This window comes from Plecotus auritus (genome assembly GCF_963455305.1).
Source record: "Plecotus auritus genome assembly, chromosome: 3".
NCBI classification, from domain to species: domain Eukaryota; kingdom Metazoa; phylum Chordata; class Mammalia; order Chiroptera; family Vespertilionidae; genus Plecotus; species Plecotus auritus.
In genome coordinates this window covers 223,233,564-223,256,990 of record NC_137772.1, presented here as the reverse complement: position 1 = coordinate 223,256,990, position 23,427 = coordinate 223,233,564, and the positions used below count along the sequence as shown (strand labels likewise).

The 23,427-nt window shown below is 60.9% G+C and overlaps 2 protein-coding genes across 4 annotated transcripts in view; one reads left to right on the top strand and one right to left on the bottom strand.

The window, feature by feature from the left end:
• Positions 1 to 5,263: 5,263 nt before the first annotated feature.
• Positions 5,264 to 11,946, top strand: SHISA8 (shisa family member 8). The gene is made up of 4 exons (XM_080660374.1): positions 5,264 to 6,408; positions 9,010 to 9,143; positions 10,112 to 10,258; positions 10,534 to 11,946. The coding sequence occupies exons 1-4, from the start codon at positions 5,888 to 5,890 to the stop codon at positions 10,908 to 10,910; spliced, it is 1,179 nt and encodes a 392-aa protein (XP_080516500.1). The 5' UTR covers positions 5,264 to 5,887; the 3' UTR covers positions 10,911 to 11,946.
• Positions 11,947 to 13,403: 1,457 nt separating this feature from the next.
• SREBF2 (sterol regulatory element binding transcription factor 2) overlaps positions 13,404 to 23,427 on the bottom strand; it is a 52,101-nt gene continuing 42,077 nt past the window's right edge. For all 3 annotated transcript variants that reach the window (XM_080659715.1, XM_080659716.1, XM_080659717.1), the window contains 7 exons: positions 22,919 to 23,036; positions 22,029 to 22,138; positions 19,092 to 19,224; positions 18,376 to 18,544; positions 17,116 to 17,301; positions 15,607 to 15,718; positions 13,404 to 15,172 (listed from right to left, as the gene is read on the bottom strand). In XM_080659715.1, the coding sequence (XP_080515841.1) occupies positions 14,952 to 15,172; positions 15,607 to 15,718; positions 17,116 to 17,301; positions 18,376 to 18,544; positions 19,092 to 19,224; positions 22,029 to 22,138; positions 22,919 to 23,036 (1,049 nt within the window). In that variant the 3' untranslated portion in view covers positions 13,404 to 14,951. The remainder of the gene's footprint in view (positions 15,173 to 15,606; positions 15,719 to 17,115; positions 17,302 to 18,375; positions 18,545 to 19,091; positions 19,225 to 22,028; positions 22,139 to 22,918; positions 23,037 to 23,427) is intronic.

Here is a 23,427-nt window from a genome sequence, read left to right as displayed (position 1 = left end):
GAAGGGCTGAAGTCTCGGTTCCTCCTGGGCTTCCTGCAGGCACCTTTCACTTCCTGCGCTGCAGCCTGGCTCCGGGTGGGGGCGGGGAGGCCCAGCTGGCGAGGCCAGGGAGGAGGAACCTGACCCCTTACCTCCCGCTGCCTCCGCCAGGATGGCCCCCAAGGCCCTCACCTTTAGAAGCTGGTGGCATCTCTCTGGGCCTGTTTCCCATCTCCAAAATGGACCCTGAGGGCCACCAGCTGTTCAAGATGAGAGGTTAGTCCGGCAGGCACGGCTCAGCGGTTGAGCATCGAGGTCACGGTTCCATTCCCAGTGGGCTCCCAGTCCGGCCACATGCCCGGGTTGTGGGCTCGATCCCAGGGTGGGGTGTGCAGGAGGCAGCCGACCGATGATTCTCTCTCATCATGGATGTTTCTCTCCCTCTCTGAAATCAATAAAAATATTTTATTTTTTCAAAAATTAAAGAGGTCATGTGGCAAGTGGGGTCTCCACCTAGCATGCCTCCACCTCCTTCCTTCCCAGGGACACAGGCACCCGCTGCCCAGAGCCCCCAACCTTCAGCAATCCCCTCTGGGAAATGGGTTCCTCAGAGCTGGTCTGGGGCTCTGGGCTCAGCAGTGACCACCCCATCACTCACTCACTGTCCATGGATCACACGGGATCCCTGACACACCTGCTTGTGCCTGGGCCACTCTGGGGGTGCTGGGAGGCCCAATGGCCTTGCCATTGGGTCCCAGTCTGATGGGAGAGACGGGGCAGGGCACAGTGACAGCACAGGGCGATCCCACAGGGCCAGGCAGTGTCCCAAGCAGGGGGTTAGAGTCAGCCTGGCCTGCAGGGAGTGCTGAAGAGGAGGAGGCATGCCCTGAATCCTGAGGCAGTTTTGTGGCTGGATTCTGGCCCCAGGGGGCTGTGCGCTAAGGTTTGGAGGAGAGGGAGCAGGAGGGTGAGGAAGCTGGAGGGGTGGGCGGCCAGGCCTGGGTACTAGGACCCGGCTGGGCTGCATTAGAGCCCTGGCCACAGGACCGCGGGGCCAGCCACCCACAGGGAACCCGAGCGCCCCTCCAGCCCACCACTTGGTGTCTCACTTGCTTTCCTGAGGCCCAGACCCCTCTGGCATTCCTCTGGGGCCCAGAGTCTGGGCGCAATGAGCTCCTATTTGCTCTGCTGGGGGCGACTCTGGCCAAACTGAGGGCTGAAATCTGACTTCTCTCCGATCTGTGCCCCTCCCAGCCGCCAGGTCCTGACCCGGGTCGGGGTGGGGCAGGAGCCACTGCCCAGGGTCACGCGGAGAGTGGGCGGAGCCAGGCAGCCCCAGCTCTTCCTTCCCGGACTCTCCAAGGTGGGGCGGCTGCGGGAACGCCGCGGGGTCCCAGCGCCCAAAGGGTCTCTGAGCATCTCCCCGAGGTCCAGACGGATCCAGAAAGGTTCCGGCGAAAGTTACCTGCGCGGTTCCGCGGTCAGCCAAGCGGCACCCCTGCTGCCAACCACTAGGCGTGGGACGCGGCCTCGGTTCCCAAAGGGATGGGCCGGGGTTCGAGGCTCGGCTGGGGGGCGGGTCAAAAGCGAGGCGGGGCTCACAGACCCCAAGCCTCGGACTTGCAGGAAAGGGGCGGGGCCTCAGGCGGAGGGGGCGGAGGAAAAGGGGGGAATCCGTGAGCCGCCGGGACCTGCCCACCCGCCCCTTCTCCAAACCTGCTCCGCGCGCACGCGAGCTCCTCGTCCCCACGCGCCAAGGGGCCCAGGTGCAGGGCATGGCCCGGACTTTGGGGCGGGGTGTTTGTGCGGGGCGCAGGACGTCTCCCCGCGTTTTGGGCTCGGAGCTGACCTCGCAGATGTGTCCCAGGACCGCAGGCGGCGCGGGCTGCCCCGATGGACGCGCTGTGTGGCCCAGCCCGGTCCTCTCTGGACCTGCTCCCGCCCTTGGTCTTGGTGGCGGCCAGCTTCGGCCCTGCACGTTCACTGGGGCCTTTGGAGGGTCCTGAGGGGAGACGAATGGGGGTGCTCTAGGCAGACGGATTGGCTGTGAGGTCTGCAGCACGCCGGGGGCGGGGGGCGGGGAGCGGGGAGCTGGGGGAATTGGGACAGGAGGCTGAGCCCCAGCTCCCAGGGCCCCCATCCGATCCGCCACTCGCTCACGGCCTCAGGAGCCCAGCACCCCCTCCTCCCACAGGCAGCTGGAGCCTGAGTCACCAGCTGCCTCTCTGGGAGACAAAGGAGCGAGGGCCCTCCCCTCCAGACCCCCCTCCAGCCCTGGCACCCATCTGCGCTAGCAGCGAGTCCAGGGCCTCTGCCTGCCATCCCCGCCTCCATCAACCAGGAAATGGAAGCAAAGTGGGCCTGGGAGTGAGGGCTCTGAGGCCGCGGATGGCCCCTCGGTGGCAGTCACCAGCTTCTCAGCCCAGCGGTTAGGGCCCCACAGGCCGCTTGTATCTGCGTGCTTCTCAGTGACGGACCCATTGGCATCTCCCTGCACCCTGTCCAAGAGGTGCTCGCAGCCCATCCTGCTGATGAGAAAACTGAGGCCTAGAAAGGTCGAATGGCTCTATTAGAGCAGAAATTGCAATGGGTGTTAGTCGGGCTCCAAAATGAAGAAGCAGGAGGAGCTCTCAGGGTGAGGGGCTGGAAAGGCATTCCAGGAGAGACCCGGCCGTGGGCAGGTGGGGGGCTCATGCAGGAGTCGGGGTGCCTCGGGCCTGGGTCGGGTGTTTGGTCAGGTGTGGGTGTGCTGTCAGGGTGTAGGAACACTGCGGGGCCAGGGGCCTCCAGCTTCCCTCTCTGTTCCTACTGAACTGGCTAGAAGGCAGGTTTGGGGCTCCCCGTGCAGGTTCCAGGCCAGACCCCAGCCCTTCCTGGCTCTGTGCCAGTCACAGCAGTCATTTCCCCTCTCTGGGTCTCAGGTTTCTCTCTAGGAAACCCCAAATCCCCTGGCCCAGGGCTGGGCAGACCGGCCACCCCCATCTAAAGGGGGAGACATTGAGGGGCATCAAGGCTTTCCCTGAGCCATGCACAGCCACAGCTGGGCACTGAGTGAGGGCTCAACAGCGAGGAAAGAACATGTTTCCGCAGGTGCATCCATACCGACGCCCACGTGGACCTATGTGCCTGGTGCGGGGAAGGCCACCGTCGTCACACTAGCCCCGGGCAGGCACACTCACTCAAATTCATGAGCACACAGACACCCGCACACTCAAGCTGCAGCTGGGGGGTGGGGCAGGTGCCCTTCAGGCTCAGAGACACACGCTCCTGCCCGCCCTGTGGGGCTCACTGCAGATGCCAGGGGTTATTTTAAGCTTGGATCAATGGACAATTTTTGGTGACACAGGCTTGGGGGGTGGCGAGCAGAGGAGACAAGAGGCAAGTGCTCTGTTGTGGAGCAAGACCCCAGGCCCAGGGCGGGCAGCCTGGAAGCTGGGCTGCTCCATGTGCACACCCCCCTGCCGGGCACATGGCTGGGTACCTGGGGGTGTCCGCTGAATACCTGGCCATGTCCCAGGGCTCAGCCCGCCAGCTGTGGTCTGTCTTAGCTTTGCCCCCTCCTGCCCCCCACCCCCAGGCTGTGTGGTCATAGCACTGCGCGCCTGGCATGGACCTCGTGGATGTGGCGCCTCTGGTTGCTGGCTGACCACTGACCCAGACTGAGCTGGGGAGGAAGCGTGGATGTGGGAGGAGCTGGAGGTTGGACATCAGTCCTTGGGGGCGAGGGGACTGGAATCTGCTTCTTTGTTGGACAAATGGGGAGGGGCTGGGGGCCCAGCAGAGTCACCCTACCTGGGAAGAGGCCACAGTCCCAGGAGGCAGAGACAAGCCTCTTTAAACCTAGTGCCCAGCAGGAAGGTGGAAGAGGGTGGAGAGCCGGCCACCTTAGAGCCCTGGTGACTTGTGGGGGCATTGATGCAGACGGGATTGTGCCATGGAGTCTATTTCTAGGAATGCTCCCTAAGGAGGCAGAAAAGGATGCATCAGCAAATATAGCTACAAAGTTCTAAACAGAACAACAACGGGAAGTTTGACATCAGAAAGTGAACTAAGTAAAGGGAGCCAAATATAGGGTAACAGAAGATAATCTGAACAACAAAAAGGCAGACTAAAAACCAGTTACAAGATGGTGTGTAAGGTGTGGCATATTTTAGCATCACTTTTCCCTGGTGATGGGATGAAGGTGATTTCATTGTATCCCTTTGCACATTTATTTTCTTTTTCTCAAAATTTGTAACAGTCTTTTAATAGACTAGGTCATCAGGGCTGGATCTGAGGAGTGTTGTGTTGGTGTGTGGGAGGGAGGAAGGCTGTCATTGGCCAGGGCACAAGCACCTTGAGGGGGTGTTGCAGAGAGGTCACCCCGTTTCCTGTCTTAGCCCACTAATACCTGAAATTAGTCTGTCAGCCCTTCATCTCAGCAACAGGACTTGATCCTCCTTAAAATGTAAATCCTCCTCCCTCTTCTCCCACCTCCTCCATTTTTATAAGCTGATCCCAGTCGCGGAGTGAAGAGAGGATGCAAAGGGGAGCTATGAGTCCAAAGTCTTCATGTTATAGACACTAGAGACTAGACTAGAGTCACTTCATTCATTCATTCATTCATTCTGCAGACATGGGGGAGGCCTGCGCTTTGTGGAGACACTGGCAGACCTGAACCCCCTCCACATTCCCATGTGGACCATGGGAGGCACCACATTGACCCCTGCCTGTGTTTGTTTGTTTTTGTTTTTGTTTTTTTAATGTTAAGATGAGAAACGGAGGCAGAGAGAAGCAAAGAGCTGCTGCTTGGTCACATTCTCCAGCTCCGGCCTGTCCACCTGGGTGCCCGCCCCCACCACCTGGCCCAGGGCTTGTGAAAGGGCCTGAGGGCCTGCAGGGGACAGGGCAGAGGGTCCGCCAATGGCCTCGCCCCCTTCTTCGATGGCAGGGGCTGGCTCAGGGTGGTCCCCCTTACACACAGGGTGGCTCCGGCAAGGCCAAGGCCAGCGCGCCGTAGGTGCGGGGACACCCCAGGCCCCAAGCCGGCGTCCAGGAGATTCTGGGGCCAGGGCGCGAGCCGCCAGGTTAACGCTGCGCCCCAGCAGCGCGGAGGGGGCCCGTGTTTGGTTGGTCCTGCGGGAGTTTCCTTCCCACTTGACGGGCGGGATGATGGAGACGCAGAGCGGGGAAAGGACCTTCCTCCGGTCTCACCTCTCGGTCTCGATCTGAACTGACCGAGGGGACGAGAACGAGGCGGAGGGGTGGGGGGCGGCGATGACCGCCACTCCCGTGGCCGCTCTGTCCCCGCACCTGGGAGACGCAGGCGCGCTCGCGGCGGGCCCGTGCCCGCAGCGACAGTCCCGAGTCCCGGGAGCGCCCAGGTACGGGGAATGATTTAGGGAGGGGTCCCGGGGGGCGTCCCGGCCGAGCGGGCCCCGCGCCCCCTCCCGCCCCTGGCGGCGCCGCGCTCCTCCCCGGATCTGCTCGCTCCTTCCCGCCCTCCTTCCCGCGCTCCCTCCTCCCCCGCCCGCCAAGCCCGCGGAGCCCGAGCCCGAGCCGCAGCCAGAGCGCGGGCAGCGGAGCGGGCGGCGGGAAGGCGGCTGTCAGGCGGCCCGCCGCCCCCGCTAGGCCGAACCCGCACACCCGCTTCCGGGCAGCGGCTCGGACCGCGCGCAGGTGAGGACCCGCCTCCCGGCCCGGGGACGTCCCGGGGCGCGGACTGACCGGCTCGGGTCCGAGGTGCGGGCGGAGGACGCTCACTGGCCCGGAGAGCGGGTGGAGCCCGCCCGGGTCTGGGGTTCTCGGAGGCGACTGACGGTCGAGGAGGCATCCGCTGGGAGCAGCGCCCGGCAGCCGGCCCCCCGCGATCCCTGCGGGCCGCGGCGCGCGCCATGCGAGGGGCGTTGTAGCCGAAGGTGCGGGCCCGATGGAGCGGGCCGGGGTGCGGGGGCCGCGCGGGGGCCACGGCCCGGGGCTCCGGCTGGCGCTCGGGCTGTGGCTGCTGCTGGCGCGGCCGCCGTCGGGCCGCGCGGGGGCCCCCGAGGCTCCGGAGCCCGCGGCCCCTGGCACGGCGGCCCCTGCCCGCGGCGACCGCTGCCGCGGCTACTACGACGTGATGGGCCAGTGGGACCCGCCCTTCAACTGCAGCTCCGGCGCCTACAACTTCTGCTGCGGCACGTGCGGCTACCGCTTCTGCTGCCACGACGGGCCGCGGCGCCTGGACCAGAGCCGCTGCTCCAACTACGACACGCCGGCCTGGGTGCAGACCGGCCGGCCGCCCGCGCGGGCCCGCGACACCGCCGCGCACCGGGACCCGGGCCGCGAGCGCAGCCACACGGCCGTCTACGCGGTGTGTGGCGTCGCTGCGTTGCTGGTGCTGACGGGCATCGGGGTGCGCCTGGGCCTGGAGAGGGCGCACAGCCCGCGCGCGCGGCGCACGGTGACCAGGTGAGCGCGCACCGGCCGGGTCCCCGCACATCCCGCTCGGACGGCCCTGCCTGCCCGGTGGGCGCCCCCTCGCCACCCTTCATCCTTCGCGGTCCCCCACACCCCCAACTCTGGTCCTCTTCCTCCGGGTTTTCCCTCCCTGTCTCTGTCTCTGTCTCTGTCTCTGTCTCTGTCTCTGTCTCTGTCTCTGTCTCCAAGGTCTGTTTTCCTCCACCCCCCCTTCACGGAGGGAGACAGCTGATACCGCCGTCTCCCCTTGACCTTCCAGCGGAGCTGGGTGCTGGGCCACCTCCCCCGCGTGGGCGGGGAAGGCTGGTCGCCCGACAGAGGGCACAATGTTCGCGCGCAGGGGAGGAGGTCTGGGGTCCGAGCCCCACTAGCGTGGAGTGGGGGCGTGGCTGATGCGTTGGGAGTCTTGGGCCCCGAGGGAATGGAGGCGGGAGGACTGTTCTGTACCTCCCTTGGCTCTCGCCCTCCAGCTTCTCCCCTCACGTTTCCCTCCCTCCTTCCACCTCCTTCCCTGCCCTCCCATAACTGTGACTCAGGCCTGACCTTTCCCTGGGGTTTCAGAAGGCCCCCCCCAACTCACCCCACTCAATACCCACGGGCAAGGGTCCCCTGGTGCAGAGGGGATGGCCGCGTGGGAGGCCTAGACGAGTGCAGGCTGAGTCCCGAGCTCTGTGTCAAATGGGATGTACAGGACCCAGGGTCCCTTCCTCACGCAGGGACTCGGGGATTCTGACCCTGGAGCCCGCACCACACCCCACACTCACAGGCCCCCAGCCACCCTCCTGTCCGGGCCCTTGGCCCTCCTCACTCACTCAGGGCCTGTCTCCCTTAGGCATGTGGGCTGCTGACACTGCAGGTGACAGGCTGGTATTTAGAAGTGACATAGAGAGAGGCCCCTAGGCCTGGGTGGGCCCGCTGTGGATGCCTCTCTCTCCGAGGCCCCAGGGGCAGAGAGCAGCGCTTCCTCAGCACTCCACTGTACCCCGTCTCCAGACCATGGAGCCCACGCCTCCCAGATGGCTGCAGGGCTGGCTGGGACCCTGGCCGCCATGTCTGCTGCCTGTCATGTGGGGGCTCTCAGCCTGGGTACTGGGTGCTGCAGGGGAAGGGCCTGGGCCTCCGGAGCTGGGAGTCCCTCATGCTGGGTGAGGGGAGAGATGGAGCATGTCCTTGACCAGAGTGGGTAACAGGAACGGAGGGCTACGATGGTATAGATGGGGTGGCCGGGGCAGCCTCCTGACATGTTCACCTTGAACCTCCCCCATCGGGGAAGCAGGTCCGGTGGAACTTCAGGAAGAGCTGCCCCCACCCCCCCCCACCCCCCGCCGTAAGGTGCACTGTGGCCGGGGGCAGTCCTTTCCTCTTGGAGCTGCGGGCCCCCATGTGCCCTGGCTCCCTTTTCTCCTCTGGGGAGACCTGGAACCCAACTTGAGCTCGTGAGTGGGTGTGTTGTGAATCCCTGTGCTCCCCTCCCCAAGCCTCACCCTAATCCTGCCTTGTTGAGACTGATGGTTGGTCAGGAAAGGCTTCGCAGAGGGCTTGGAGGGGAGCTGGAGTCTGTCCCTGGAGAAAGTCTGTGCAAAGGCCCAAAGGCATAGGAATTGCTCGGGTGTTTGGGAGAGCTGGCTGAGGGGTGTTTGTCAAGAGATGAGAGAACACGGGGTGGGCAGCCGAGGCGTGGGCGGGGCATGAAGGTCAGCTCAGGTAGGCACTAGGCTTTCAGACCCGCCCTGCTGCAGCCAAGCTGCCCTGCCCCAGGTGTCCCACCCCCAGCGTGCTACTTCATGAACCAGTCCCTTGAGGCCCCGACCCCAGAAGGAGGGTCAGACAGAGCTGGGAGAAAATCATGGGTTCTGGGCGCTGAAGCAGCTGAGCTGAGGCTGGGTCTGGCTGTCTGCTGGGAAGGCTAAGTTAGATGCTGTCACAGCTGGGGTGGGGCTGGATGCCCTGGTACCCAGGGGGGCCACTGCTCAAGGTCACAGAGCCTTTGATGCTGGGCAGCCACAGGGGCACCAGACTCCCCTTCCCTTCTGTCTGTCCTCCATGCCGGTGCTGGCGGCTCTGTCCCAGGACCCAGCAGAAGCCCGCAGGAGGGGAGTTAGGCAGGCCGGCTTCAGGCTTCCTGGAAGAGGCCTCTGGCTGGGTTTGAAGAATGGGTAGTTTTGTGGGAGGAGATGGAGGAAAGGGTATTGCCAGCAGCAGCAGCCGGGGGACCGAGGTCCAGGAGACGGACAGGCTCACAGAACTTGTGTTGGGACAGGAGGCTCGAGTCAGAGGGTTTTGGAGGGTGGACTCCAGGAAGGGGGCAGGGAGGGCTCGGAAAACAAGGTGGGCCTGGTTATGCCCCATTTGAGCGTCCTGACCTGCTCTGTGCGGTGGCCATGTTGGGGCCACAGGTCGTGCTGGCAGTGGAAACCGGACATGTGAGGTCAATCAGGGAGAAGGGAGGCCCAGAAAGAGCTGCCCAGAGCACACGGTGAGGCAGTGGTGGTGGCAGCTGGCCTCTGACAGGGCAGGGCCTGGCCGATGGGGAAGCCGGAGGCGGGGAGGGCCTGTGCTCCCCTCAAGCTTCTCCTCACCCTCTCCTCACAGGACACTGACGGAACTTCTGAAGCAGCCAGGCCCCCAGGAGCCACTGCCCCCACCTCTGGGCCCACCTCTGGGCAGCTGTGTCCAAGTGCAGATGGGTGATGGCCTCCCCCGAGGGTCCCCCCACAACAGCACAGGTGAGTAGGCTGGTGGGCGGGCATTTGTTGATGGACAGCACACGCCTCCCTTGTCTGACACGGGCCTGGGAGCCAGGGAAGGTGTGCCCAGAGGAAGGGGCTCTGAGCAGACTGCTTCCCAATGGAAACGCTGCCGGCCTCAGCAGGTGTGTAAGTGGGGGCTGGGCAAACGGGTCAGCTCTCCTTGGTGGTGAGAACCCCCCCGAGGGGTCCTGCAGCCTCCAGCCTCAGGACTCTGTGAGGAAGGTTCCCGACTGATTCAGGGATCCCTGGCTCAGCTGTGGTTCCAGGCTCAGCACCCGGGGGCTGCCTGGCCAGGGTCTGTGGGCCCTGCAGGCCTTTCCCTCCAGGCTGAAGCTTCCCTCTTGGCCTATTATTGTAGAGTCAGGCTTGACTGCACCCCTTGCCCCCCCCCTGCTCCCCCCTCTGTGGGTTCTAATCCTCAGACACCCCCTCCATCGCCACCAGGCACCAGGAGCAGGTCTGGGGGGCTCTGCCTGGCTCAAGCTGAACATGCTGGTGGGTCACCCATTAGATTAGCACCCACTCAGGACTGGCTGCTATGCATGTTACTATAAGCCAGACCCTCTTTTTTTTAAAATATATATTTTATTGATTTTTTACAGAGAAGAAGGGAGAGGGAAAGAGAGTAACATCAATCTGCTGCCTCCTGCACACCTCATACTGGGGATGTGCCCACAACCAAGGTACATGCCCTTACTGGAATCGAACCTGGGACCCTTGAGTCTGCAGGCCGACGCTCTATCCACTGAGCCAAACCAGTTAGGGCAAGCCAGACCCTCTTACGGGCGCTGGAGATTCTGCCACGAAGACAGGTTCCACTTTGTCTCGCCCAAATAGCCATCCAACTGAACTGCCGCTGGGGAGAGGCCGTGGGAGGGTGGTAGTGCGGGTAGTGTGTCCCCCGGGCAGCGGGCTGAGTCTCATCTGCCCCCTTCCCGCTCTAGACAAGAAACGCCACAACCACGTGCCCCTGGGGTCGGCCACCCCGGGACCCCCGCGCGGCCCGCGGCTGCAGGGCAGCGGCAGCCTGACGCTGCAGCCGGACTACGCCAAGTACGCCACCCTCAAGGCGGCCACGTTCAAGGCCTCAGGTGAGTGGCCGAGTTTGTGCGAGGAGCGCGGGGTCCACCGGGTTGCAAAGATCCCAGCCTTGCGGGTCAGCGCGCCAGCCAGCTTCCGTATGGCGCCTCGGCCTCGGGTGTACCCAAGCCCTGGCTCCGCAGACTGGCTGCGACCCCTGCGGCATCCAGACCCCAGGCGTGGAAAGCCGTGCTCCAGCCGGCCTCTCCCGGCCCCGCCCCGGAGGCGCCGAGGCCCCGCCTCCCGCGGCCAACCCCGCCCCCGACTCCCCGCTCTGTCCCTACAGAGGCCGCCCCGCAGGACTTCTACCAGCACCTCCCAGCGCCCGCCGCCGCCCCGCTGACCCTTCCTGCGCGCCCCCCGCGGCCCCCAGAGGACTTGTCCGCGCTGCTCGACGCCTGCCCCTGGGCCCCGCCCGGCTACGCGCCCCACGCCGGCCCCGCCCCGGCGGGCCCCTGCAAGGCCTGGACCACCGGCCGCCGGGCTCGGCCAGCCCCCCGCGGCCACCTGGTGGCTCAGGCCGCCCCTGCCCCCCGGCGGTCGGGCCACCCCCGGCGCCTGGAGAAGCTGCCCAAGGCCTTCCACCCGCAGCCCCCTGGCCTTTACAGTTGTGCGGTTCGTGGACACCTGAGCACCAACAGCAAAGCAGAGGTCACCGTATGAAGACGGGGCTGCTGGTTCTTCCGAAGCATTCCCTCTACCAAGGATCCGCCATCAGCCTCGTGGGGGGTGGGGAGGTAGGGGTCACGGGGGCTAGGGGCGCCCTCCACCTAAGTCCAGCCCTTCCGCCTGCCCAGACTGGACTAGGGGCCTTGGAGCCTGCGGGGCTAGGAAGGGGCCTGTCCTGGGGGTCCTAGGGCCCGGGTTCCTCATGTAAATAAACCCTTTTCTGTGGCTCCCATCCCTGAGAATAAAGGAGCCCCAGCATGGCTCTGAGAGGGGCTGCTGGCAGGTACTGGACAGACGGCAGTGCAGGCAGAGGGCACAGCATATGCAAGAGCAGAGGACTGTTCCCCAGAGCTATGGGGGGGGGGGGGTCGTGTTCTAGGAGCCGGGAGAAGTGGCTGGCGGGGGTGGTAAGGGCTGAATGTCAACACCAGTGGACCCATGGGAGAGGCAGTTAGGCCCTAGCCATCTTGAGGCTCCTGCACAGGTGAGAGGGCTGGAGGGTCCATGTCCCTTACCGAAGGTGAGCACCCCTCCAACGATCACCCACTTTACAGCCTGAGTTGGCCGAGTCAGGCTGAGCTTCATTGACACAGTCTGGCGCTGGGCCGGCCCCCGGCCTGCAGGCCACTTGGTCAGTTTGGCCCAGAGCCACCCCCCTAATGGGTGTGGGCAGCGGGCCGGGTGGACAGCTGGTGCTCAGGGTGGCAGAGTCTCCGCCCAGTAGCTGCCCTGGAGGGAAAGGGTATGGTGATGCTGCACCCTGAGCCTTGGCAGTGCCCCCACAGGGGTGCTCACACCACACATGCTTGGCACTGCCAGCTCTCCCCTTTCCTGCCAGGCAGGCTCCAGTACCTGGCTGTGGCCCAGGGCAGTGCCAGCAGCCTGCGTGCATCGACTTTCTGTGACAGGTACTATTGGGGAGGCTGAGGGCTGGGCTGTGCCCCTTGTGTGACCTCAACAAAGCCACCCAGTTAAGCCTTTGCCCTCTGTGTACCCTAGGCATGGTATACCGTTTTAATAAAAATGGCCCCCATTTGTTGCAGTTTCTTTCATTTAGATCTCACAGAAGCTCCATGGGTATATGGCTTTACAAATAAGGAAACTGAGTTTTGAGACCTAAGTAGCTTGCCATGGTCCCCCAGCTGACTTGTGTCTGGCTCCTCCATATTCTCTGCCACTGTGACCCTGATGGTGGCATGGCAGGCAGTGGGCAGTGGGAGGGAAGGCTATGAGCATGTGTGTTGGTAGAGAGGGCCCCAGGGCACAGGCAGTCTCAGACCTTCCTCCCACCGGCTGGGCCGCCGAGGCACCCAAAGCCAGCAGCTCCTCACCTGTAGGCTGTCCACCTCAGTCTAAAGGCTGTTGAGGAAACCAAGGCCCAGAAGCCCCAAGAGCAGAGCAGAACCTAGAGCCCATGTCCTGCCTGCTGTGAGGGCCCCAGAGTGGTTGGGGAGACAGCTTCACATCCTCAACCCAGAGTGGGGGTGGGGTGCTCCAGGGCCTCTCCTGAGCTGTGTGGAGCCAGGGGGTGGGGTGGGTACTGAGTCATGTAGCCAGCCCAGAATCACAAAAAAGGATCAGGTTCCTGGGCACATCGGCCACCCACGATCACCCACCTGGTGACAGGCCCTGGCTGTGCTGTGGGAGATGGCCTCTACCTCTCTTTCAAGGACCCAAGGACCCTGGACCTCCACCCCAGGGGCCAGGGTGCGGCCACGAGCACGACCACCAGTGGGAACGCTGCTTTAAGAACTGGACAGGGACAGTGCGGCCTGCTGTGACTGCTTCAGAGGGCAGTGGCTGAGAGCTGAGGGGCCTGGGCCCATTTCTCAGCCAGGATGGGAGACCATGAACTTCAGGCCCCAGGCTCATTACCACACAGCACTCCATCTCCAATGGGCTCAGCTCTCCTGCCCCCATCACTCCTTGTGGTCTGGCCCCTCACCAGCCTCACCAGGCACCTACCATAAACTGGCACCTTCAAACCAGCTAACAAACCTATGGGAACTGTAGCCAGAGGCAGGGACTGTCATCCCTTTCTGCATACATGGAAGTAGAGGCTGAGGCCACCCTAGGTGACCCAGCTGGCAATTAGAGGAACTGGACTTGGATGTGACTTGTGGGCCCGTGAGTCTCCTCAGTCTCACTGCCCCTAGGGAGGATGGAAAACTGGGGCAGCCACCCAGTAAGGGAGAGATGTATCTGAGAGGGGTGAACACGGAGCCTAGCACCCCAAATCCCTAAGAACTGCTGCTGTCAGCCTACCAGCCAGCTCTGTCCTGGACGCAATGAGCAGGCCCCGTCCCAGCCGCGGAGTGTGTGCCAGGCAGCCAGTACTGGAAGGAGGGCCAGGTGCATGGGTGGGGAGGGAAGCTCTCAGCACAAAGGGAGGGGGCACCCTCAGTCCCTGGCCCCCTGGAGGCCAAGCCATGCAGCCACCTGGCTAGTCACCACAGCGGTCACACTACAGACCCTCACACACCTCACGCTGGGTGGTACCAATCTGTGTTTATTGAATAACCTGCATCCAGGACATGGCGAACGATTCCACATCAAGGCTGCCATAGGTGTATCCCCCCTTTCAGTGAAAACCCACTCCCTCCCACCCCTAAACAATGAGAAAAGGCACAGTATATACACGTGACACAAGGGCTGGCTCACCACGGGGCCAGGGGCCATACATACAGCGGGAGGGGAGGGGGGGCAAGAGAAAGGAAGTGGGCAAGGTCCAGGCTGACCTGCTCTGACCTGCACTTATATCAGGGGAGCCCCCACTGTGTGCATGCCTCAACCTGTGCTGGGCCCCTGCCCACTCTCTGCCCCAACCAACAGGGGGGAGGCAGGACAGCCCCTCTCAGTGTCCCAGCAGGCTCTGGGGTACCAAGCCGTCCTCAGGCCCGGGAGAAACCACCTCAGAGGAGGCACCAAGCCAGGGAATCCAGAAAAGTGGGACCACTTTTCCTCCCAGGACCCCCATCTAGGCAGGGGCCTCATTCCTGGTGCCCACCCCAAAAAGGGGCTTGTCTTTGAGGGCTGGTCCCTACCACCCTGGCTTATTTTCAGGTGAGGAATGAGGGATAAAAACAGACCATGGAGGGAGGAGCTGGGTGGGAGGGAGCTGAGAACCCACACTGAAGACCCATCCCCAGTCCCCATGGGTGGCTTCATCTCTCCCAGGGGGTGGGGAAGTGGGAAGGAACAGGACAATTAAATAAGATACCATTTATTTTTAAAAAATTAAAAAATAATGCCGACATTATTCCATCCATCCCCAGGCTTGTCCCCTGCTTCCCTACCGCCTCCCCAGGGCTGGCCCCCTCCTCCCTGGCTGTCCTGTGTAATGAAGAGAAAACAATGAACTGGCTTTGGCAGGCACAGGGGAGGGGATGCAGACCCAGGGCGAGAAATAAAGATGCCACAGCAACTTAGTCCTGAATCACGGCAAACCCAAGCACACTGATATAAAAACATTCGTATAAAAAAGGGGAGAGTGCATGCTGGGCACAGTGCCAAGGGTGAAGTGCCCTGGTGCCCAGACGCCCGTGTCCCCAGAGGGAAAGCCTGTAAAAAACAAGGAAGCAGGGAAGGGCGAGAGACGTCCAGAGAGAATCCTGGGAGGGCTGCAGACGGGCTGGGCAGCCTGGAGCTCCCCCTGCTGCTTTCAAGTCAGGGTCCCCCCAATTCCTGCCCCGCTGTCCTTCCTCTCAGGGCCACCGAGCCCTGGACCACCTGCATCTACCCACATCAGCTATACAGGGCTTTGCTCAGGGGTCCACTGGCCTGAGGTGGTCCAACAGCCTTGGCAGGTGACACCTCAGAAGACAAGGCTCATCCCCCAGCCCCCAAAGAGAGGAGGGAGAGAGAGACTGAGAGATAGAGGAGGGAGGGAGGGAGAAGAGAGAGAGAGAGAGAGAGAGAGAGAGAGAGAGAGAGAGAGAGAGAGAGAGAGAGAGAGAGAGAGAGAGAGAGAGAGAGGAGGGAGAGGAAGACTGAGAGACAGGGAGGCAGTGGGCCAAGGTGGGCAGGGCCCAGTGGTCAGGAGGCAGCGATGGCAGTGCCACCTCCCAGCTTGACGATCATCTGCTGGCAGTCGTTGGAGGAGCGCCGGTCACCCACCTTCTCCAGGGTGCGGGCTGCCTCAGCCAGCAGCACCGCCCGCTGGCCCGGGGAGGAGAGGAAGGAGAGGGGAAGGTGGCGGCAGGCCAGCAGGATGGCAGTGGCCCGCTCTCGCTGGCCGGGCCAGGCGTCCACCTCTCCTGTGAAAAGAGGGAGAGATGTGGGGGCTGCTCGCTGAGAGCCACTAAGATGCAGGTGCCACTCCAGGGCCTGAGGTGCACTCATTGCCTCAGGCCTCACACCGCCTAGGGGGCGGGGCCCAGTGCTCTCCCTAGCTTACAGGCGAGACGAGACGAGCTGGGCTGCATCACGTGGCTATTATCATTGGCCCCGAGAAGGAGCCGAGAGTCTGGCTCCAGGGCCCATGCTGCCATTCCGGCTCCTGCACTGGGACATCCCAGCCCCCGACCCCCACGTGCCTTTAGGAACCCTCCCAAGCACCCCACCCAGTCAGGCTCTGGGCTCCTCTGCTCCGCACACCACCTCTGAGGACACGGCTGAGGTCAGTGCTGGGTGGGCGCTCCCCGCTCAGGCAGGGCCCGCACCAGGCCCCCGGCTGGGGCGCTGGACTCACCGTGCTTTGCGCTCTGCGCAGTGCGCCGCCGCAGGCTGTGCTCCAGCAGCTGGTGGGTGCGGGTGGGGCTGGCTCCTGCCATCAGACGCACGGTGGCCTCATGCAGGAACACCTAGGGAGGCGCAGGGACAGTGAAGCCTGGGTCCTCTCCAGTCTGTGCCCCAGCAGGTACAGGTGCCATTCCCTGCAGCGTCTCATCTGCCACCTGATGACACCCCTTCTCTCCACACTACCTTGCCCTGCTCAACCCTGGAGAGCAACCTCTGTGGTCCTCCCTCTGACCCAATACGAGCCGGGGACCTGGAGGAGAGGCAGGAACAAGGAACACAGCACAGGCCAGCGGGCGAGGGCAAGAGCGAGACGAGGGAGAGAGGCAAAGGCTACCAGTGACCAAGACAGCGCCATCTTGCCTCTGGCTCGGAAGACAAGTAACTGGGTGAAGCCTCAAATCCGTGGAGGCTGCCTCCAGCTTGAAAACAGGACAGGTGAGGCAGGGACAGGAGGGGTCTAGGGGGTACAGCTGGGCTGGTACCAGGGAGGTCCAGGGTCCTGTTTTGCATCCAGAAGGTTCCAGGTGAAAGTCTGCAACTCCTCTGTAAATGTGAGTCATGAGCTGGGGGTGCAGGACCAGGCCTAGGTCTCTAATTTCTTAAACTCTTTTGTGCCTCACTATCTCAGTGTGTGTGGGGGTCCTGAGTGTCGCCCAGAGACAGTGGGAGCCACAGGAGGGTCCCAGTGTGGATGGAAATGGTGCTGTAAGGGGGGACCTCAGGCCAGCTGTGCCTTGAGCAGGCCAGGGGGCCGCCGAACTTGGGGCACACTCACTGTTTCCAGAGGGGTGGCTCTCTGAGGACTAGGTTTGCCTGCTGTGTGTCCTGGCTGGCTGCACGGTGGCCATAGTGTAACTTTGTGAGGCCCCTCAGCACCCTGGGGCGAGGGCAGCCTCACTCAGAGCCCTTCCCCTCACCAAGACTCTGGCCTCCTCACCTGAACTTTTTGAAAATAATCCAGGCAAAAATACGTAGACGGCATTCCTCTACCAGCAGTACAAATAAAACTTTCAAGGAAATGATGTGAGCCCAGGAAGCCCAGGCCTACAACCGAGACAGGTCGGACCCTGGGGCCATCGCGGGCGGATGCTGCGCGGAGCTTTAGGCAGCAGAACCCAAGCGCTCAGTGGCTCAGGAGGAGGAGAACTGCAGTTCTGAGGGGACTGCCACTGTCGCCAGCTGGAAGACCACAGAGGAGCCCCCCGTGTCCTTCCCACTCCAGATGGGGCTGGGGCCCTCCCACCCCAGCCTGTCTGTGGCCTGCTCACCACCACACTCCAGGACCAGGCACACAGCAGGCACTCAACCCTCAGGAGCTGAACAAAAGGACATGGCACCCAAGCCAGTGCTTGACAGGCGGCTGCGTGACCCCCAAGGACCAACTCCTTGACCCTACGCTGGTGCTGTGCTGGGCCCTGGGGACCCCATCTGCCCTCCCCCACCAGGTAGCGGGTCTCACCTTGCGGTAGGCGGGGCAGAAACTGTGTGCCAGCCGGCGCAGGCTGCCCAGGTCCCGCTGGAAGCCAGCCAGCTCAGCACCAGACGCGTGGTAGGTCTCCCCCAGGGCCTGGCTGGCTCCTGCCTGCTTCTGCCAGAGAGCCGTCCGCAGCGACAGGAGCAGGTCAGAGATCAGCAGCTGGACCACCTGTGGGGTGGGCCACGGGGGAGGAGACAGGTGACGGGTCTATTGCTGGGGTAGAGGTGCCAGCACTTACCAGGTCCTTCCCAGCCCAGCCCCCGGCAGCTCCAGGACAAGGCCACCCACCTCAAACAAAGCCTGGCACCTCTAAGAGGTCAGCTGGGGGAGCACCTTTGGGCGGCGCAGTCGCCTGGGGCTGATTCTGAGAGCTGTGAGGCTGGATGGGGTCTCCCTCCTCTGGGCCCGTTCTCCCACCCAGAGCGGCCACCCAGAAACATAGCCCCAAGGGTGCTGGCAGCCTCTCTCATTCCCCAAACCCAGCAGAGACTGGTTCTCTCCTCAAGACCAGCAGATGAAAGGCACAAATGAGGTGTGGCCCCCCACAGGCCTTTGGGCCCATTCTGCACAATGCCTGTCCCGTAGGGCTGGCATGCTGTCCTGGGTTCACCCGATGTCCTGGGCCACTGGCAACCTCTGGCCGGAAGTGTCAGCCTGCTTGCCGCGGACCAAACTCCAACGAGGGGCTCAGAGTCTGACCCTCCAGGACATACCCCGTCCCTCCCTCTCTGGAGCGACACCACGCTCCTCCCACGATGCTGCACTTCCAGCTGTGGGCACGCCTGCCTCCCCGCTCCCGCAATGGCCCTGCGGGGAGGGCCCTGTCCTCGAACCAGGCCAGGGGGGAAGTCTCTCGAGGGCGGGACAGGCCTCTGTGATGCACTGTGGAAACATTGCATGGGTACCACCAGAACATGCAATGCAACTACAATGCACCACAGCTGCCCGCGAGGAGGATGCGGCTGTGCTGTGTGCAAGCGAGGGGTGGGGGCCCACTCCCAAGCTGGCCTGCAGGGACACGGGGGTTGCGCAAGCTGCCTGGAGTACATGCAGAGTCCTGGCCAGTAGGACCTGGGACTCAGAGAGTCTGGAAAGGTACAGGTGGCGCGTGCCTGCCCCCAGGACTGAACAGGGAGCCCACCTGGGCCGACAAGCTATGTTTGGGGGCAGGAGGCTGCTTGCCTAGTCTCTGGCTCTCGAACAGCTCCACCACCGTGGGGCACCTCCAGAGGAGCCACTCACGTGATTGAGGGTGGGGTCGCAGGTGGCCCCACTGACATTGAGGCTGCTCCACAGGTGCCCGCTGGCCCGCTCACAGTGGCCGAGGGAACTCTGCTGCGCGTCCGCCTTTCCAGGGAGTGAGGCGTGCATGGCTCTGCAGGCGTGGAGGACGGCCTTCACCAGGGGGCTCCTGGGCGGGGAGAGGGAGGGGAGAGGGAGGAGGGAGCGTGAGGGGAGCCTGAACAGGTGACCACCGCACCCCAAACTGCCATGACATGCAGGTCTGTCGACTCAAATGCTGCCCCGGAGATTCCAGGTCCCCAGCTCCAGATGTGAAGTGCCAGCCCTGAGCGGAGGGGGTGGCCCCCCACCTACAGCCCCTCCTTCCAGCACTCCCCTTCCAGTGAGGGAGCCGGACAGTCAGCAGGGAGGTAAACACGGTAAGCACAGTGGTGGTGCGGCACGGGCCAGGAAGGAGATGGCATTGATGAAGAGCGGTCAAGGACGGCTCTCTGGAAAGGTGACATTCGAGCAGAGACCCGAGTGAACTGGGTGGATTTCTAGGGAGAAGGTTCCAGATAAAGAAGCAGCCTCATCCTCCCTCTCACTAGCTCTCCATCTGTCATTTGGTCCCCAGCCTGCCTGACCCTTCGACCTGATGGCAACCTAGCCCTACGCCCGCCCGCTAACCCAGACAAGCGAGCTGGAGAAGGAAGTGGTCACAGAGGCGTACTCACTCGGTCACTTCCAGGGCCTTGGGGACACGCTCTACTTCGGTAAAATGAGCACGTACAGCCGTGTCGTCTCCCTGGAGCCAGCTGATGACCATAGTGATTGCAGATGTCCACCAACGACAGACGACGTCTGGACCTGAGGGAGGATGGTGTCAAATGTCCCTCCATCACCCACAGAGACCTGTGATACTCGGCTTGCTGGAGGCACCTAGTCACCACGTGGCATGCGCCATTCTTTTCTTTTTTTTAAGTACAGACTATGTTTTTAATCCATATATTAAATACCAATCTGCAACAGCAAAATGAGAAGCCTACAGACTCAAATTATTTTTATACAACCAAGACATTTTTAATACACGAATGAAACAAATGAAAAGCTAGTCATCATATCCTTAGAAGCTAGATCGTGATTTTAAAAACTTTTCCTTGTTTCCTGTTTTCTCTGTTCATGACTTTATCCTAATTTTCTTTCTTTCTTTTGGCCAGTCTATGGTAAACTAAAATTTACAGTCAGATTCACTGAGCCTGCCAGTCTAAGAAACCCCCCGCCCACACCACATACACATCACAGAGATTTATCATTGTGGTTCAAAATAACTGAATAGTCTAAAGTTTCTTTATTCCAAAAAAAATAAATTCTATAGCTTTTTTAGGCTTTAGGTATTTTCAATACAAAATGGTGACACCACCAGTCCTGTCCACACCATAGGACTGCTCTGAAGAAGTAAAAGGGGAGAGCAGCCTGAAGGGGGCACCCACTTTCTCTGTGCGCCCCTCTGGACACAAGCACACACACACACCCTCCTCATAATATTTCCAAGATTTGGGGGAAGTTGGGAGGGGCATTCTAGAAAGTTCAATGACCCCACATTAAAATGAGCTCACACAAAAAAAAGGCCAAACATGCAGATCATTAAGAGCTTCAATTGAAATCACAAAGTATATACATGATTGAAAATGTGAAGACTGACCAACCTATACATTTCTGTATTTAATCAAAGAAGTTCTGCATTAAACAAACCAATACAAAACCTTCCAAATCAGTGATATTTCCACTTCTGAGAATGACTCAGTACATTTCCTTCTTCCTTCCATGAGAAGGAGATCTGGACCGATGCCCTCCTCACAGCAGGTTGTCCAAGCCTATCATCCCGCCCCATAGGACCCACCCCACTCGGGAACCCAGCACCCGGCCAGGTGTCGCCGCTGACTGCAGGCCATGCCGGGGACTTGCAGGCCATTTTTTTGTTTTGTTTTGTTAATTCTCACCCAAGGATATTTTCCCTATTGAATTTTAGAGAGAGTGGAAGGGAGGAAGAGAGAAACATCGATGCAAGAGAGACACATCTATTGGTTTCCTCCCACTCGTGCCCTGGCTGGGGCTGGGGATCGAACCTGCAACCCAGATACCTGCCCTTGACCAGGAAACCCCTTGGAGCTCCGGCTGACCTCTAACCACTGAGCAACGCCCACGCCATCTTCACTTTCCGGTGATGGGCCAGGGGCCTCTGCTGCACTCTCACATTTCTTTTCTTTTTTAAAATTTTTTATTGATTTGCGAGAGAGGTGGGGGGAGATGGAGAGAGAGGGATAGAAACATCGACCGCTACCTCCTGCACCCCCTACTGGGACTCGAGCCCACACCCAGGCATGGGATGGCGCGCAGCCGCCTGAGCCACACCAGCCAGGGCTGCCCTCACACATTCTGGCGGAAGCATCACCAGCACCTTTTGGCAATAAGTATCAAGAGCCTTAAAAATGTCCACTCCTATTAATCTGATAATCCCATTTTAGGCAATTGATCACAAAGAAATTGGCCTAAAATTGAGAAAAAAAGTTTAACGAAGACATGGCGTTATTTATAAAGAGCTGGAACACCTGGATGTCCAGCCTTGACAGATGGTGTTTCCAGAGTACCTGTCGGAACAGGCTCATGTTAGAACCTTTTTTAAAAAATATATATTTTTATTGATTTCAGAGAGGAAGGGAGAGGGAGGGAGAGATAGAAACATCAATGATAAGAGAGAATCATTGACTGGCCGCCTCGCCTCCTGCACGCCCCCTACTGGGGATCAAGCCCCCAACCCAGGCATGTGCTCTGACTGGGAATCGAACCGTGACCTCCTGGTTCATAGGTTGATGCTCAACCACTGAGCAACACTGGCTGGGCACATGTTAGAACCTTTTAAGTCGTTTCCTCTGAGGCTTGGTTTTCTCAGCTGCAAATTTATGATACCAGTGATTTCAAGATGCCAGTGGAACAGACATGTAAAGTAAGAGGCCTAAGAGCGTGTTCTGAACTCTGAAATAAAGACAGGCCACAGGTCAGTGGTTGCCATAGGGCAGCCCGTTTTCTGGGATCCTTCCTTCCCTAGGGAGAGTGACCACAAGGCAGCCTGACACCCCCTTTCTTCCAGCGGCCTCAGAAGCCCATGAGGTGGCAGCTGATGTGCCATCATCCTGCTGGCATTTTAGAGACAGAAACAAAGAATGTCCTGGTGCCAATTCAGTCCGCGATTGCCCTGTGTCACCCAAGGCCATGGGGAGCTGGAGCAGTACAAAAAGGTCTCCTCATCAGAGTGTCAGACCCAAGGGCAGCCTGGGGTGAGGTGGGGGACTAGGTGTCTGAAAGGTGACTCCCCACCAGCCCTGGGGCCTGGACCACGGGCTGCCTGTTCCTGTTCTGGGTGTTTGGGAAGGTGGCTGACCTGACCTGGCAGCCAGGACCCCGGGAAGACATTCACGTGCCCACTTCTAGGAGAATCATTATTCCCGACCCCAGAATGCTGCCCAGCAGGGTAACTGTGGGGAGGGCTTTGGGGGAGCTGTAGATACAAACCTCAGATCCAAAAGATTCGAGAGTGTGTACTCACAGCTACCTGGGGAGGCTGGGATGGGTTCAGCAACCTGGGCCCTGAAGCCACCCTGCAAGATGCTTACCAAGGGCTGACTTGAGCACGGAGCTGCAGGAGAAGGGTGGGGTCACGATGCCCACAGAGTCCACAAAAGAATTAAGCAACGTCAGGTACTCGAGAGCACTGGAGAACTCACTAGAACGAAAAGAGAGTCCCATGTCCATCAAAATGAACACAAGGACCACACTGGCCTGGCTGGTCAGTCCTCCAGCTTTGAGACCTAGTGACCATTTCTGGCCCCTTCTCCTCCATGCCAGACACAGCCTGAGCTCTGCGCCTAAGCCACTCACTCTCCACAGGCCTTCCTTCTTCTCATGTTACTGACACCGGCTTCCCTCTGCCTGCCAGGCGGGCCGGGCTCTCTTTCATTCCTGGCCCCCAAAACTGATTCCTCCCCCCAAGGCCCCATTCAGATGGCACCACCTCCCAGAACTTTTCTGATCTCTGGGGCAGAAATGCCCTCCCCTTCCCGCTCAGGGGCATTCCAGTCAGGACCTGGACCTTATACGAGAATGATCTTACCCCGTGAAGAAAAGACTGTGCGTATTAACTATGTAAGCATAAGAACCTCCAGTGAAGGTCGGGGTCCCCAAGATGTCGGGCCGGAGGTGGCTGCCTCTGCTGAGCTCTCCGCATTCCATTCCTCTCCCCTAACAGGGCAGCCCGCCCCACCCACCAAATCCCCAACCTGCTCTGAGAACTGACTCCGCCGCTGAAGGGATGGGGAAAAGCAAAGGGGGAAAGGGACATACTGAGTCTGGGCAGAGGCCGAGTTGGAGGAATAAATACAAAGGAGTAATGCCATTTCCTACGGACCCTACGTGAGGACCTGTTTCCTCTGGGAGCTCGGGCCTCACAGCTGCCCTGGAGCTTCCCGGACAGACAGTCAAGGCAGGGCCGTCGTGCGGACATTACCAGCTCTCTTCTTCCTGGTCTCCATACTTCTTCTTGGCCTGAGGCTTCACCAAGGACTCCACAGCTCGCTCCAGCAGGTTCTTGCAGAAGGCCTGGTGGACCTGGGCAACGGGGTCGGCTGAAGAAAAGGAAGCCCAGGAGAGGGTTAAATGGATTTTTATCCATGAGTCCATTTTGTCTTTGCATAGAAAACAGGGTGGGGAGAGGAACCCAAGATATAGCTATCCCATCCATGGAAGCTGGTCGGGGGGGTGGGGGGGGAGGAGCCGGGGGCAGTGTCAGCCTCAGATGCAGAGCCTGAGACTATGCATGGTTGTGGATGGGTTGCGTGTGCATGTGTGTGTGCATGTGTGTGTTGCCTTGGCAATGAGCTCAGTACTTCTGTTCAAGGCCAGAGGCTGTAAAGTGGTGGCTGCAAGCCTTGTCAGAAACCGGAAAATGGGAAGGCAGACAGCTGCCCCCAGTCTCAGGAGGACAGCCACCGAGGAGGAAAAGGAGGCAGCCACTGC

Coding starts and splice junctions, on each gene's coding strand:
- SHISA8 (XM_080660374.1), top strand. CDS start 5,888: ATGGAGCGGGCCGGGGTGCGGGGGCCGCGCGGGGGCCACGGCCCGGGG. Junction 6,409..9,009: donor GCGCGGCGCACGGTGACCAG/GTGAGCGCGCAC, acceptor CTCTCCTCACAG/GACACTGACGGAACTTCTGA. Junction 9,144..10,111: donor GTCCCCCCACAACAGCACAG/GTGAGTAGGCTG, acceptor TTCCCGCTCTAG/ACAAGAAACGCCACAACCAC.